General features: G+C 42.8%; 1 protein-coding gene across 6 annotated transcripts in view; it reads left to right on the plus strand.

The window, feature by feature from the left end:
• Positions 1-16830, plus strand: part of fars2 (phenylalanyl-tRNA synthetase 2, mitochondrial) — a 205476-nt gene that overhangs the window by 145400 nt on the left and 43246 nt on the right. For all 6 annotated transcript variants that reach the window (NM_001292767.1, XM_007902655.2, XM_007902656.2 and 3 more), the window contains 1 exon segment: positions 12688-12839. In NM_001292767.1, coding sequence (NP_001279696.1) covers positions 12688-12839 — 152 coding nt within the window.

Below are 16830 nucleotides of genomic sequence, written 5' to 3' on the forward strand. Positions count from 1 at the left end.
TTTCTGTCACTTTGATTCACAGCCACTGTAAATATAAATAAGTGTGATTTAGGAGGCAACTGAAGTGAGGATTGTGGGCCTGTGACTGCCTGTAATCCACACTTTAGGTACTTACAAAAAATGTATTTGTAACATTTAAATGTACTGGACACATGCCAGTTTCAGAGGATGGGGCCAGAAAGGCTGAAAGCCCGACTTCCGATGGTCATGCAGGCAGGGCGGGGGACTTAGAGCAGACCTGTGCCCGCTGAGTGGATGGAGCGGACATGTTGGTAACGTTTTAGTAGGTTGCAGATATATGGAGGAGCTGGAGAGAGGATGAGGATCTTGAACTATGTGCTCTGAAGCACTTTGAGATGTCTCAAGGATGTGATAAAGCATGATAAAATCAATTGAGCCTGCTCGCTCCCTCCGCTTAGCAAGCTCTGGCCAGCTCCATTTCCCCCTGCCTGCCCAGCCCACCATGTTTCCCAGGAGATTGACAAGAAGGTGTAACTTTCAAATGTCTCCACCTCCTTGCCAAATCCTACCTCTAATCTCCTCTGATGCTTCTCCACTACTCACTGACTTCACTTTGTCATCTCATGCCTACTCAATGTAACCTTGCCCCCTTCAGCCACCAGTGTGGCTGAACTTTCAATCACTTTGCCTCTGCTGTTGAGAACCCTCTCCTTATCCCTCACCTCGTGTCCACCATGGCTTTCAAAACAGTTCCCAAAACTTAGCTCTTCCACAACCCTGGTGTATGTCCTGCTCTGTTTGGGCTCCTACTCTGTGTCTGTGAAGCACGTCCAGACAATTTTCCTAGGTGAAAGAAATTAGGTGAGTGCAAGTCATTGTTGCTCCTGTTAGACTAGGGGAGAGAAGTGGAAGAGAAAGACGAGGCTTCAGTTTTACTTTGGAATCCAGTCACTGAGGGGCAGGGGCTGGAAACGGAGTCATGAAGAAAATGGAAATCATGCAGATGATTGGTGTGTGCTGTTTTGTTTGGTCAGCTGAGTGTCTGACACATGCGGAAACCCATCACCATACTTAAGAGTATCCAAACCAAGCTGAGATTTCCATGCACCCACCTACACATGGAAATCCCAGAGATAGATTGTTGGAATGCAATGTGCACTCTCTCCCTGCTTAACATATCCCGGAAACTAATAGGCGCCGGTTGGGAAGAGCCAAAGCTTGGGGATACCAGAGTGCGTGTTGGGATACTGCTGGAGTTTAACCAGCTAAAACTACATACCTTGCCATTGATATTGTGTTCTTGAAAGCTTGCCTGCTGTTTGTCCAGCTAGGACCACCAGCTCGGGTTTTGGTTAACGTGATCTTAAGTTTTAAGACAAAATTGACTTCCAGGCTAAAGCTATGGGAATTACAGGTGTTTGGAATGAATCCATATCGGCAATTGTTCTTTCACAACAAAGAATTAATGGAGCAGGTGAGAGATGAGGGAGCGAGTCCATGCAGGATGGTTACCTTGGCAACAAGATGCCAGCCAGAACCTCTAATGCTGCTGTTGGGGTCTGTTAACAATTCAGTGCTGTCGGGAAGTTAGGGGATTATCGTGTTTGTGTTGTGTACTGACCTCCCTCTGGAGCAAAAGGCATGTTAAGGGGAGGGATTTTAACCGAAGATGGGGGGTAAAAAAATAGCACAATGATGTTACTATCTTTAAATTAAAGCAGCAGAAATTTAGCTGTATGTGGGATCTTACTGTGTGCAAAATGACTGCTGTGTTTGTCTGCGATGGGGTTTGAGAGTTTTTAACAATTAGATGCATTGTCAAATGAAAAAATTATGATTGATTGTAAGTAATTTATTGAATGCTTATTACAAATTGCAAGATAGCAGAAGCAGAACACGAAAGAACCCTCTCTCATCCTTCCCTCTCGCTTTCCAGACGCATCTAAAGTGAGAAAACTTACAGCTAAGTTCCGTTGAGGTTCCTGGCCATGGGAATGCACAAGGTGCTGATTGGTACAGGCCTTCCACTGTGGTTCATGTCTCATTCAAAGCATTTGATTGAAATGTCCTTTAGACTGAAGTGTTTGAATGGGGTACAACTATGCATTTATCACAGTCTTTATCACCTTATGATATGTGTGTTAACTGTGTTGGTGGTTCAGTGGAAGAATTCTAGCCCGCCACACTGGAGGCCCGGGTTCATTTCCCGTCCAATGCAAAACGCTTTTGAGCGCCTTAGGTTGTCCTCCCGACATTAATGGCAATATACAAATATAATTTGTTGTTGATGTTAGAGAAGTCTGTTTGAAGTTTGCCTGGGAGTCAGCATTTGGCACGGGATTCTTCACTGCCCCATTCCATGCCTCTCATGGAGCAGAACCTCATCTCATCAGGTTGGGAACAATTTCAGACTACACTAAGTGCCTCGTCCCTGGGCTGTGTTTAACCATCAGATAAATCATGGGAACAAGAGGAATTGAGAAGATGTCGGACATTCCGCAGAATATATTTTTAGGCTAACATGAGCTGTATTCTTTTGTAATATTCAATGTAATTCATAGGGACAAAATGGAGAAGGTATATCCGATGGCCCAATAGGTATAATCCTCGAAAGCACTGAGTCTGCTTACCAGGCCATAAGTGCTTGAGTATGTAGGAAGGGTGCGAAATACATATTTTAAGAATAACAAGCAACCACTAAGCAGACTTAGTGCTGCACGAGAACTTTACCTATTAAGTCCTCAACTTAAGTCTGCTTACATCGAGGATTTTACCAATGAACTCCTCCACTAAGTCTGCTTAGTGCTGCACGACTACTTCATGGGTAGAGTCCTCGTGCAGCAGTAACTCTGCTTCACAGGTACAAATCCCTGTCTGTATGGTCACTGGATGAGGGATCTCATTAGAAATCGCAAGTTTACATATTGTTGCATCTGTCATGCTAACTTGAAGAGTGCAATCATCCCCAAAGGTGGGGGTGATTCCTCTCAGGAGACCTTGGGCTTGTTTTAAAAAAGAGCAAAGATAGAACTGTCTAATTCTGCAGGCTTGATTATTAGGCTAAGATACTCCCTTTTAGCATTTGTTAAATTCACACCATCCCATAAGTGCTTATTCTCTTTTCGAACCCCTTCAGTCAGGTTTCCGTGCTGCCCATAGCACAGAAACTGCCCTGGTCAAGGTCACCAATGATATCCTGACCATCTGTGACCAGGGCTCCCTCTGCCTCCTCGTCCTCCTCGGCCTATCGGCAGCATTCGATACGGTCGACCACGCTATCCTACTCCACCGCTTGTCCTCCCACCTCAACCTTCAAGGCACTGTCCTTGAATGGTTTAGGTCGTACCTTTCTCACCGTCTTCACTTTGTCTCGACGAATGGCTTCTCCTCCACCCCCCGTACTGTCTCATGTGGAGTCCCTCAGGGCTCTGTCCTCGGTCCCCTCCTCTTCACCCTCTATATGCTCCCCCTTGGTGACATCATCCGCAGACATGGAGTTAACTTCCACATGTATGCGGATGACACCCAACTCTACCTTTCCTCCTCTACTCTCAACTCCACGACCACCGATGTCCTGACAGCCTGCCTGTCCGACATCGAGTCCTGGACGAGAGACAACTTTCTTCAGCTCAACGTGCGAAAAACCGAGGCCCTCCTGATTGGCTCGCGTCAGCGCCTCCGCACCTCAGGCGCCGACACCATCAGCATCCAAGGCTGCACTCTCCACCTCTCAAAGCCAGTCAGGAACCTCGGCGTTTTGTTCGACCCTGAGCTGTCCTTTTTCCCTCACATCCGCACCACAACTGGCACCGCCTTCCATCACCTCCGGAACATCGCCAGACTACGGCATTACCTCACCCCTCACGCTGCTGAAACCCTGGTTCACGCCTTTGTCACCTCAAGGCTGGACTATGGGAACTCTCTCCTCGCCGGCCTTCCCGCCACCTCCCTCCACAAGCTGCAGGTCATTCAGAACTCTGCAGCTCGTGTACTGTCCCGCACCAGGCTTCGGGACCACATCACTCCCACCCTCGCTCGCCTCCACTGGCTCCCCATCCCCCAGAGGATTGATTTCAAGATCCTCATCCTCACCTACAAGGCCATTCATGGCCTTGCTCCCTCCTACCTACTATCCCCCTACCTACCTGCCCGTACCCTCCGTTCCTCCGGCTCCGGTCTGCTCCACGTCCCCCGCCCCAATCGCCCTACCATCGGTGGTCGGGCCTTCAGCCTCTCAGCCCCGAGGCTCTGGAACTCTATCCCCCAGTGCCTTCGCCGCTTCCTCCCTCTCCTCCTTCAAGGCCGGTCTCAAAACCTTTCTCTTTGACCGAGCCTTCAGCTCCCCTCTCGACTCTCTTCCCCCTTCTCGCTCCCTCCCATCCCTCCCCTCACCCTGACCATTTCCCCCCTCCTCGCTCCCTCCCCTCACCCTGACCATTTCCCCCCTCCTCGCTCCCTCCCTTCCCTCACCCTGACCATTTCCCCCCTGCTCGGGTCATGACCCAACTGTGCAGCGCCTTGGGACGTCCTCCTGACGTGAAAGGCGCTTTATAAATGGAATCTTGTTGTTGTTGTTGTTGCTTAAGTGTGAAATACATATTTTAAAAGTAGCAAACAATCACTAATGTAACGCAAATGCATTTGTTGTTCTCCAGCGAGGGGAGAAAATAAAGTGAATGATTTCCACAATCTGCTCTAACCAGCTCTGTTGTCGGCGTGTTTGATCGATTGTTGTGGGTTTCACTCGAATTTCTAGATGTTCTTCATTATGTGCCTCAGACCTACACCTTTCAGACAGGAGACATTCCACCCATTCACAGCCTGTGAGATCATTTTCTTGACATTTAAGATAATGCAGAATTGTGGAAAATTCTTAAATTCTCTCTTGATTTCGAAGCAGGTTTGTTTTAAGAATTGTGAAAAGTCAGCTTCCAAATTAAAACAGAATTTAGACTGGTGTCTGGAGGTGTACAGCAAAGATGCTGTGGGGAGCGGGCATGTGTCTACCATTCACTGTGTGTTAAAAGTTAGTATCTTAACAGTCAGTGTCGAGTGTACAACTGTAGGTTCTGCGTTGACATTTTTTTAAAAAGAAAATAGCCGATTGATTTCACAGTTGACCCACTTGGTAAACAATACTTTTGAAGGTGCCTCTGCATCCATAGAGACCGTAGACTCGAATCATTGGATTTCTTCAGTTTGATTGACAAACTCAAATGTACAGTGTTTACCAGGAATGGAAACTGGAGGAAATTCCACAAAGAACACTAAGCTCGCTCAGGATGATCAAAGCTTCAAAGCTATCATGGGTCTATAAAGTAATAATAATCCTTGCATCTGATATAGCATCTTATCACGTTGTTGAGACGTCTCAAAGTGCTTCACAGAATATATAGTAAAGTGGATTGATTGTATTTGTGGGCAAAAGGCAGCAGCCAGTTGTTCACAGCAATGTTTCACAAACAGTCATGGATTGACTGACCAAATTTTTAGTTTTTTTGAGGGATTATTCCCCAGAAAGCGATCTGCCAATTGACTAACAACGAGGGTTCCTACTTACTGCTAGATAAACAGAGGCGTGTGGAGTAAGGAAACTTGCCTAAGGTTTCGCCCTGCCCAGGAATCGAACCCGGGTCCTCTCGCTTGCAAGGCGAGCGTGCTAACCACTGAGCTACGGGGCTTCACATAAATTCACCTTTCAGTGCACTTCATCATAGGAATTTAGAAGTTTTGTTTCAAGCAAAAATAATAATTCTGAGTTCTCGACCCTGCCTCTCCTTTTTAGTTGCCAATGCTCTGTATACGTGCCAACATGTCAGAGCAAGTCAGCAACTTGCTTCCCTTCTTCAGCTAGTCACCAGGAGGTGCCGAAGAGCTTCTCTGCTCCATTTACTGTCCAGATCGATTAATCTTCAGCAGGTTGTAGAGAGCTGCTGCTCACCTCACACTGACACATCACATACTTGATGGTAAGTTCACTACACAGTGAATGGTAGACACATGCCCACTCCCCACACATTATAATAATAATAATCCTTATTATTAAGGATATAGCGCTTTTCACATCTTCTAGATGTCTAAAAATGCTTCACACAATATACTGTAAAATGAACTGACTGTATATTTGTGGGCAAAACGCGGCAGCCAATTGCACACATGAGTGTTCTAAAAACAGTCGTGGATTGAAGTGACCAATTTTGTTTTCTTGAGGGATTATTATCAGGCGTGTGGAGTATGGAAACGTGTCCAAGAATTTGACCTGCCGAGAATTGAACCCAGGTCTCTCGTTTGCAAGGCGAGTGCTCTAACCACTGAGCTATAGGTTGCTGGGTACTTCTCCTCATTGCCGGAAATGTTGAATATTGTTTACTACAGTAGAACCTCTTTATAAGGCGGTAGTTTGTGGGGGTGCATCCATTAATTTCCAACTTGCCTCATAATAGGGCACAATCCAGAGTGGCTGCCAGGCTACAGGTCACGCAGAACACCGTTCGGATTCCCCCACTACAAAATGGCTGACTTCTGGGTTGTCATGTTGCTGCTAATGATAGTTCCTGTGCTATGAGCAGGAGCACCACTTGCTTCCTGCACATAGTGGACAAGGACAACGCGCAGGAAATGACATTGGTACTGACCTGGAGGTCAGCATTTACTTAGTACGGGAAGTCTGTGCAGCAAAGCCAACCGTGGGTTCACAAGGCAACACCTTATAAGCAAACCTGTCTTATAATAGGGCGCCTTACAAAGCTTTACTATATTTTTGAAATAAACATTAGAGGTTTTGCCATGTGGCGCTATGAAATATGATGTTGGAATTCAACGTATATACAAGTTGACAGCCAGAGTGCTCCCTATTGTCCTATTCTGTGCATTTGCCTGGATATTTATAATCCAGAAATAGATGGTGGTGTCCCAATGTACACTCAGATCTCTTTTCTAAGAGCCCAATGTTGTTGTTGCTCTTCTCAATGATTCTGTGACTTACAAAAAGAAAATTGAACAATCCTTCTTCCCTCCCGAACACAACAGAGAGCACTGTACTCTTTGAACGTCAGTTACTTTGCTTGTTCCACAACTTCATTGTTCAATGTCGTATTGACTTGGTGCTGCACTTCCTGCCCTTCTCAATTGGCCATCTTCCTGTCTAATGAACCAGAACCAGATATATGTTCAAGGAGGGATTGTATTTACTCAGATGCCTTTCCTATTTTGGCAGCAAACACAAGGCTTTGGTCACTGTAATGCTTTCTCCTGGGAGACAGGAGGGGGAGGAAGTTGCAGGCAACAAATTAATTCCAAAAATCTTGAAATTATGTCAGCATGACACATTATAAGGGTGTCAGCTGTTATCCCTAGGGTCTTGCCGTCTGCCATTCTTCCTGCTGAGAGTCTCCTCAGCTCCAGCCACTGATTGGGATTAAGGAAGCAAAGCGCCGCATTGCAGTGTTGCTCTCCTGACTGCTAGGATATACGGCACATTAGCACCGAGACAGCTCGGCAATGAGCAGAACCTTGCATCACGCTTACATTTCATTTACCAGTGTTGCAATCAGCAGAAGTGCAAATTGCAAAGCGCCATGAGGCTGAACGTGTTTATTTTAAAATCAATGCAATAAATTAAAAAAAACACATTTTAAGTAGGTGCAGTTAAGGGAGGAGTAGGAGAAGGAAAGAAACACCTGCTTGAAGATAAAACAGTAATATTGATCCAGATGTAATTTCTCACCTTTGGAAGCAGTTTATGTTGACAGGGATTTCTGTGCCTGGAAACCCTCCTGTCTGCTCCAGGACTTAACAAAACTTAAAGATGGGCATAGGGTTTGGAGAGCAAATTCCCCCTATTGTTCCCACAGGTTGGCAGTGTTTTATTTAACAATGGACTCTCACAACACTGTTAGTTTTGTGCACAACCAGTCAACTAATAATAATAATGATCCTTACGTTCGATCATCGAGACGTCTCAAAGCATTTCACAGGACACACTGCAAAGTGAAATGACTGTATATTCTGTGGGCAAAATGCCGCTGCCAGTGAGTTGTGATGTTTTTTAAAAAGCTATAGTATCATACAGTATATATCACAGGCATTTGCACATCCCATCTAGTAAAAGGGTCAGACAAACAAAGGTATTTTTAATGTAAACATCTTATCTTTGTCTTGACACTTGTACTGTTATTTCCAGTAACAGTTTGAGGTATTCTGAAATCTGATCAATTTGGGCCATTAAACTAGATATTGTCAGCATATGCGATCATTCACTTCATAGCTGTTTGTGGGACAATGCTGTGTGCAAATTGATCCTGTGTTTTCCCACAAAGTGCACAGTCACTCCACTATACACTGAGGTGCTGCGAAATGCCCTCTTGATATGAAAAGCACTGTACCAAATGTAAGTATTATTATTGCCACTCTCTGCCAGGATCCTGAAGGATACTTCTGAAATACAGCCGTTTTGGGTTACGCTTGCACCAAATTTTTGAGGATGACGATGAAATGAAAAGGCGCCTTGGAACGTCCTCCCATCGTGAAAGGGGCTAGACAAATGTAATTTTGTAAATCAATTATCAATTCCTCTCACCCCCTTCATCCACCTAAAACAGATTCCCATGGTAATTTTTTTTTACCACCATTTCCTCCCCCCCACCCCAAAAAAAAATGTTGACTTATTTTATCCTTATTGTGATAGTGGAGTTCCCCTAGAAGTTTTTTTTTCTTTTTTGGGCCAGCCCGGTGTCTGACACATGCTCCTCCCATACCTTGTCCAAATAGCTTTTCTTCATGTGTGAACCTAGATAGTGAGATTAGGCAGGCTTTTTCATCCATGGAGGGAAATGTGGAAAACAAAACTAATTCTGTCCAGGCCTCCACCAGAGGTTATTGGATAGTAATCAAGATGACAATCGTAGCTGTTCGTTCCCCTTCCCTAAATTCACTAATTCTGGTCACTGAGCAGAATTATAACCCTCACCAGATGGCCTTGCTGTCACCAGCTGTCTCAGTGAGGATTGGGATCGAACCTGACACTTTCCTGGTTTAGAGACCCCTGGACTTCATCCAGCACAGTCTCTCTACCATAAGTAATGGGAGGTATGTACTGGATGTGAAGCAGAAGGCTGACCTGTCAGATAGTCCTCCAGTAAAGCACAGTTTACACAAAGAGGAAGATTCAGCACCCAACACACCAATAATTGGGTTGAAAAAGTGCTGCTGATGAAAATGGTACCATTACTGGTGTCTCGCTGCCAGGAATAGAACTTAGAAACTTAGAAATCTGCAGCACTGGAAGAGGCCATTAGGCCCATTGAGTCTATACTGACTCTTCCCACTACCCTCTAAGGCTTCAACATCTTTCATGAAGTGAGATGCCCAAAATTGGGCCCAAACTTCCAGTTTGGCCTAACAAGTGGTTTGTAGTTGTAGCCTAACCACTTCGCAATGTAAACTGCATTTTCTGCAGGTCCAAATACTTATGTATATTACATAGATTTGTTAGATCTCGCCTCCAGTGAGATTTTGGGGCCGAGCTGAAGCCTCACAAGTTGGCGTGATGTACGGGGGAATGGGATGCCTGGTTGCTTGTGGTGCTTTTATCTTAACTAAGATATCCAAACTCAGACGTTTTATCAAATGGCTTGAAACAGAATAATTTGTCAAAAACGACTAGAGGTATCTTCCAAAGACACAGTTAAAAAAGAAAACGCTGGTAGAGGTGGAGAGGGTGACACTGGTGGATTGGGGATCTTTTTAATGTGTTTTCCTAATCTTCTCCCCTTGGCATCCCACTTTGTACTGCTGGTTCCCAGCCTCCTGGTGCTTGGGTGAAGTTCAATAAGTCCTGTGTGAGACACTCAACTGTAGAGGGTGTCAACGATAAGCCAGACCTCTCCCCACCCGGCTGCCCCACCCACACATAAACAGCTAGTAGAAGGGGCTGTAGCAGGACTAGTAAAAGTGGTTGATTTGAACCTACCTAATCATGGGAAGGAATTTAACTCCCCGTGCAACTCCAGTTTAGATCAGCAAATTGAAGTTGCACCCATCAGGGCTGCCCCTTGGTTGAAGGATTGTAAGTCAGTATACCCATGTGACTGTGCTCAGATCCTGACCTCTGACTGTCCAGCGCCTTGGGACGTCCTCCTGACTTGAAAGGCGCTCTATAAATGTAATTTTGTTGTTGTTGACTATAGCTTTTTTTGCCTTAGAAGCCCTGAGTATGATTTTTGCTTCTGAAAATTGTTTTACTGGAGGGACTTTCCAAAAGGTCAACCTTCTGTTCCAAAATGTTGCTCTCCAATACTGTGCTGGAGAGATTGCTCAGGGTAAAGTGAGTGTTTCCACGGAGCTTGGCATAGTAGAGTGCACCAAGGAGTGCAATTAACAGAACAACAAAATGAGCATTATGTGAGAAAAAAGGCAAAATTAAATTTTGTTTATCAGCAAGAGCTGAGTGTGATGATGTTCACGAGCCTTGTAAAGCAGATTCATTTGTCTGTAAGTATTTATATGGTTTTGTGTGGGCAGACCTGTTAGCCCTTGAAAGAATAGTGTATCTGTTAACAAGTAGATATCGGAACACAAGTAGCTCATTTTTAAAGTGAGTGTGATCTCAGAATTTTTTTAACGAAGTGCGTATTTGCTGTACATGGGGAAATTTAGTATGGGTTACGGAGGTGAAGTGGGCAATGCATCGCCTCAAGCTTTGCAGTCATTTGTTAACCGCTGTATCCTCGATTTGTCCATAGAAGCAGCAATAAAGTGAAATGGGGAGGGAGGAGGTATTGTGTGTGGTCATGGATAGCCTTTTAGAGAGACTGCCTTCTGATGGCTGGGATGTGTCTTATTAATACCCGATTGGATTTTGGTTGGTGATCCTCCCCAATCTCCCAACGTGGAGAATCATATCAGGAGCTGGGAGTAACCATCGTTTAGCTTATAGCACAGCCACCAAAATCAGGGCTTCAATGTAGAGTAAATGGCACAGCAGAGTCTCCTATGCCCATACCCAAATAGGGGATTGAGGCAGTTCAGGATTTGTCTTCAGCTGGTGTAGGAAACAAAACAAAAGGCTGAATTAGGTTAATTGAAAATGAGCGGTGGCATTGTTTATTGAACACGAACCCAGCCACGGACAGCAATGCACACATTAGAGAGATACCCTCGAAGAAGCAGAGTGAGTCACACTCTGAGTGAGAACTAACAGGATTGCCATCTCTCACTCTTTAGGAGTGACAATTCTCTACATTTGTTTGAAAACTCAACCTATTTTTCTGCACATCTTGTCTGTTTAAAATAAACGCACCCCTCTGTGTTTGAATGAGCTTTGCAAGTTGTGGCTGTGCCACTCTTGCTGACGATGTTTGTCACTCCTAACATTCCCCAATGTTGACAGCGTTGCACCCACTCTGACAGAGACATAAAGACAAAGAGAGAGCAATACAATGTGTAGGCAATGAGAGAAAGCGACAAGAGGCACTCTGAAACAACAGGACCCGCGGTTAATTGGCTTGCTTGTTTTTGAGACTGTTATTCATTTTGTACTCTAGATTTTTTCAATTGCCAATACCTTTAGGATTATGTGTATCCGTTGAGGGACTGGGTTAAGCAGCTTTTTCCAGGCCATTCTTGGCCAGCTACACAGAGATGTGTAAAACGTAACTCTACAGAAGACTCTTCATCAAACCTCATCGCATTATGAAATGTTAGCCTCAGGTATCAAGACTTGTCACCCATTTAATCTGCATTCTGCATGGTGCATTTAACTTTGGCTCACTTATGGGTAAAAATTCTGTTCAGCTATGCACAGTATTCCTGAAGATAAGGGGAAATCCCATTAAAGGCAGGCATTGCCAGAAGCAATGTACTTAACCCTAATCCGAGATCTTAACCCATGCTGATTCATTTTTCCCAATGAATCAGTCGAAACTCTGACTGTCCAGCGCCTTGGGATGTCCTCCTGATGTGAAAGGCTCTATACAAATGTAATTGTGTTGTTGTTATTGTCTTGATCTCATAATTGAGGCTGTCATTTCAGTGCAATGCTGGGAGTGCTGCAATGTTGGAGGTCCCGTCCTTCTGATAAGACGTTAAACTGAGCTTCCTTCTACCTTCTCTGATGGTTTGGGATCCCATGTTACTATTTTGAAGAAGAGCAGGAGTTTTCCCGGTCCTGGCTAATATTCCTCCTTCATCCAAACTCACCAAAGGCAATTCATTGATTATTCTTGGTTGTTAGTTGATTGGCAGATCACTTACTATTGTTTTAATAATCCAAAAACAAACAAATAAATGATAATTTGATCACTCATTCCCCGACTATGTGGGATGGTGCTCTGCGCAATTGGAGGGCCACGTGTCGCCCACAAAATATACAGTCAATTCACTTTACAGTGTATCCCATGAAGTTCTTTATACGGTTCAATGACGTGATAAGGTGCTATATTTACATTTATATCATGTTGTTTGTAGGAATTTACTCATGCAGATTAGCTGCTCTATTTGTCCACAAATACCACATTTTGGAGTGACTTCTTTGAGATCTTTTAATATGATAAGGTGCTAAATCATCTACTATATATTTTTTATTATTATTTACCCACTAAGACGTCAAGAGAACTTCGTTTTCATTGCTATTTTAAACTGCTGGAGAGACTTCATCATCTATTTAATGTTGAATTATATTTTATCATGTATTTAAACAAATTGCTAACCAACATTTTTTTTATTCAGCCCCTTAGCAAGTATCCGATGCTGACCAATGACATCTCTTTTTGGATTCCGCCCGAGGGATACGAAGAAAATGATTTCTACGATTTGGTGAGAAATATCGCTGGTGACCTGGTGGAGAAGGTCAACCTCATTGACAAGTTCGTACATGCCAAGTAGGTACCACAGTCACACTGCACATGTCCTCAAGGCCCACACTGTCATTCTGAGTTGAAGACACATTTAAGCTAGTGAGGAATTTTAGAAAACGTTCTTAAATTTAATCTTGATTCAGGACCTGATTTCCCGTAGTTCATTTTCAGAAATGCAGGATAATGGCTTCCAAATGAAAACTGATTTCCCAAATTTCACATGTTGTTAATTGTTCAAGATTAACAACAATTTTGTATGCCTAAGAAAATGAGAAATTTGGCACCCTGACCATGCAGACAGTAAAAGGGGGTGAGAGGGGAAAGAAGATGCAGATATCTAAACATAGTGATCTTTTTATTATTAGCATTATAATCACCCGTGCCACGTACATATTAAAGGGTGTGACCTTTGGTTAAGGAATGCTTGCACTCTTCAACATTAGCCAGTTGTTTTATTCCACATTTGGTCAGGCTGCTGTACGTTTGCACCATTTGTTTTCATTTGTGAGTGAAATATTTGTGGAGTCCTATAGCGTATTACTTAGAGCACTCGCTTGCAAGTGAGAGGACCTGGATTCAATTCCCGGGGCAGGCAAAACCTTAGGCAAGTTTCCTTACTCCACACACCTCTATTTACCTAGCAGTAAGTAGGAACCTGGTTATTTGTCGATTAGCGGATTGCTTTTCCGGCGGTAGTAATTCCTTGTGTAAAAAAAATATAAAAATTGGGTTACTCAATCCACGACTGTTTGTGGGACACTACTGTGTACAATTGGCTGCTGCATTTCGCCCACAAATAGTCGATCCACTTTACAATATATTCAGTCAATTCATTTTACAGTATATTCTGTGGAGCACTTTGAGACAACTCACAGACATGACAAGGCCTATATCAAATGCAAGGATTACTATTGTTTTATTGAAATACTCTGTCTTATCAGTGCATTGATTAAAAATAATACATGCATATGAAGTAGGACCTTTCACGTCAGGTGGACGTCTTAAAGCGTTTTGCAGGATTTACTCTGAAGTGTAATGACTGTATTTTGTAGGCAAATGCAATAGCCAATTTGCAAATAGCAATTTCCTACAAGTAGCCATGAAATAAGCATCTGTAAGATTTGTAAGCTGATTAGTCAGAGATTATTAAATAATAAAGGAATGACAAATATTAGATTTTATAATAGAATCTACAATTTGCTAATATATTATCGATTATTTTGAAACATCTCATTTTTTATTCTATATGGCTAAATATATACTGCTACCATAAGAGTCAACAACTCTGTCAATACCAAACATCTCAGAAGCAACACTCAACAGCACAGGTTGCGGAATGAGAAACTGCAGTTTCGAAAAGGAACCTAAAAGGAATGTTCAACTATAAGCAGTTACAGAGTTTAGATTTAGAGGTAGATATTTATACATTGAAGGAAACTTGTGGAGAATTTGATGAGCAGGTTAGGTGAACTAATGGTCTCTACCAGTGTGTAAAATTGTTACTGTGCCACTATGTAACATTGCTAACTTGCTGATAAAACAGAATTGTAAGTACAATGCAGTCTTATTATAACAGGCTTCATTCAATCTAGTGGAAATTGGCTTATACTAAGGGCCTATAGAAAATTGAAGAAATATTTGCCTGAAAATTGCAGAGAAATTTGGGTCCCAAACACCGTATTATAACGGCTACACCGTCGATTCTAACCCTACGACTGTCTAGCAATCATCTTGTTGGTTGTCCCTTCTATAGAGATTCAAACATATTTCCCATTCAAGCAAAACTTTTTGGGGTAAAAAAATAAATTAAAACAAATGTTTAGAAGGGGATTTCTGCTTCAGGGAAGAGAGGAAAGATGCACGTCACATGCTGTTGCCTCCTTGAAGGGCAGGAGATACAGTAATATTTTTGTGACACTGTGAGGCTTTTCATGCAAATGTCACAACTAGCTCATGTACAGGCAAATAAGAAACGGTTTGAGCAACCTTTTGAGAAAAATTAAAAGTATTTCTCACAGGGTCATGCCTTGGTGTTATTATTCAATATTTGACCTGTGATAAGTAGCAAGTTTTAAAAATAAAATCAATCCACCCAGTGGCTTGATTCTTCTATTTGGCAATACATCTTTCGAATGAATTAGATAATTGACAGAAAGAACTATTAATACTCAAAAGGCTAAATATTGCTCTATCACAGGTCCAGCAGACTTACATAGCTGATAGAAATAGGCACCTGAACCTCTGAATATCTATATGCCAGCTCAGTCGGCAATGAGTGTTGTAATGTTGATTATTCTGATAATGGAAGCCACTTTTAATGTAATTTTAAAGCTTATTGAATGGAATTCACTTCTGAGTATTTCTTGTGCTTAGGCAACATGTTAATGTTGACTTGAAGCTTTGTGAATAAAATCAGTTTTTGTTTGTTTTAAATTTTAGTTATGTTTCATTTGTAGTTTGCTATCTTAAATGAGGTTGATTTCCCAGCTCAGTGCAGCTACGATGCAGTCCATTGGGGTTCTGTGAAATTTTAAGCCGTTGGTTTATGTTTGTGCTGACAAGAGTTGACATCGGAGAGGCCAGTATTGGTGAGAGAGCAAAAAAATAGCAGTGAAGAGAAACAGACTGCAGAGAAAGAGAGGAAAGAGTAGGTACAATGGTGGAAAGAATGAGCAGGTATACAAATCTTAAAACAAAGAGATAGAAATGTAGAGAAGCTATTAGATTTTTTTTAAACAATTGCAAAAAATGGGGAGAAGAAGTAAAAAGAAATGTCAGGAGAGAGAGGAAGAATTAGGGGGCTGGAAGTGAAGAGGAAAATAGAGGAATTTAGAGATTAGACATGTAGGTTGACCTCTGCAATTGGGGAGAAGTAGAGAAGGTGCATGGAAATGTTTTAAAATGGTTTGAATAATGTGACCATTGGATAGAAGGCCACAAGTCTGGTAGAGAACTAACTATTACTGATAGGGTTTTCAAAATGGTGGGATGCAGATAATAAATCTTATCAATGAGTGTAGCTGTATTTTCTGTGACTTAGCCTGACTCCAGCTTCTGACATCCTTCCAAGGTAGCGCTAACGTTTCCTCTTCATCTGTGCACAGATTGCTACTTGCGTGCATCCATAATTGTGTCGGGGACAAAGCTGGATGTGCTTCTCTGAGCCTCGGTCTCTGTGCTGTTTAATATGTAATGGGGGTGTGCACGGGGATGAGAGCTGTGCCTGTTTCAATTTGAAAATTACATCAGTCGGAGTTAATTCCATCTACTGCTGTCTGCGTAGAACTGGCTTAGGAGTTGAAATTTGACGCGCAAGAGAATAAAAATACAGTAAATGAAGGTAATTGTTACGCTTCAACTTCCCACAGTCAGTGAAAATAGAACAGCATCTTTCAATCTAACTCTATTACGGGCTCCTTGCATTAATCTTTCTAATACAATTACATCAAGAGCAGCAATTGCAACTGTCAAGCTAAAGGTATTAGAGAGAGTTGATATAAGGACAGCTTCATAAAAGAAATTATCTGATATAAAGGAAAAAGAAAAAAGCCAGAAGCTGCATTTCACTGTCTAATGGGGTTAATAAACCTTCTTTGAGCAAGTATGCAGGCTAGATGAGAGCAGAGAATAATGCTACAATGAATATGGATGTGTTAGGTGGTTGATATGGGCCAATTATGTTACTCCACTATCACCGCATCATTAAGATGGATGAAAGCTGAGCAGCTCTAAGTTTAGTTTTACCCATGAGATATCTTGAACAATTAGGCCATGCCCTGGTCGCCAAACCAACAGTTCTCTTAAAATAACACACTTTAATCATACGCAGCAAGAAAATCTGAACAAACAAGTTTCACTAGCAGACTTTATGATCCACTGCTGTAGGAGAATATATCAGATAGATTTTAAAACAGTGGAAATCAGGCATGGTGGATGGTAGCTTGTAGGACACAGCTTTCAGACTCGCCATTGCCTACAGCGGGTTTGAGGAAGCGCTCCTCGTGAAAGCAATGCC

This window comes from Callorhinchus milii, unplaced genomic scaffold (assembly GCF_018977255.1).
Source record: "Callorhinchus milii isolate IMCB2004 unplaced genomic scaffold, IMCB_Cmil_1.0 Scaffold2, whole genome shotgun sequence".
NCBI lineage: Eukaryota > Metazoa > Chordata > Chondrichthyes > Chimaeriformes > Callorhinchidae > Callorhinchus > Callorhinchus milii.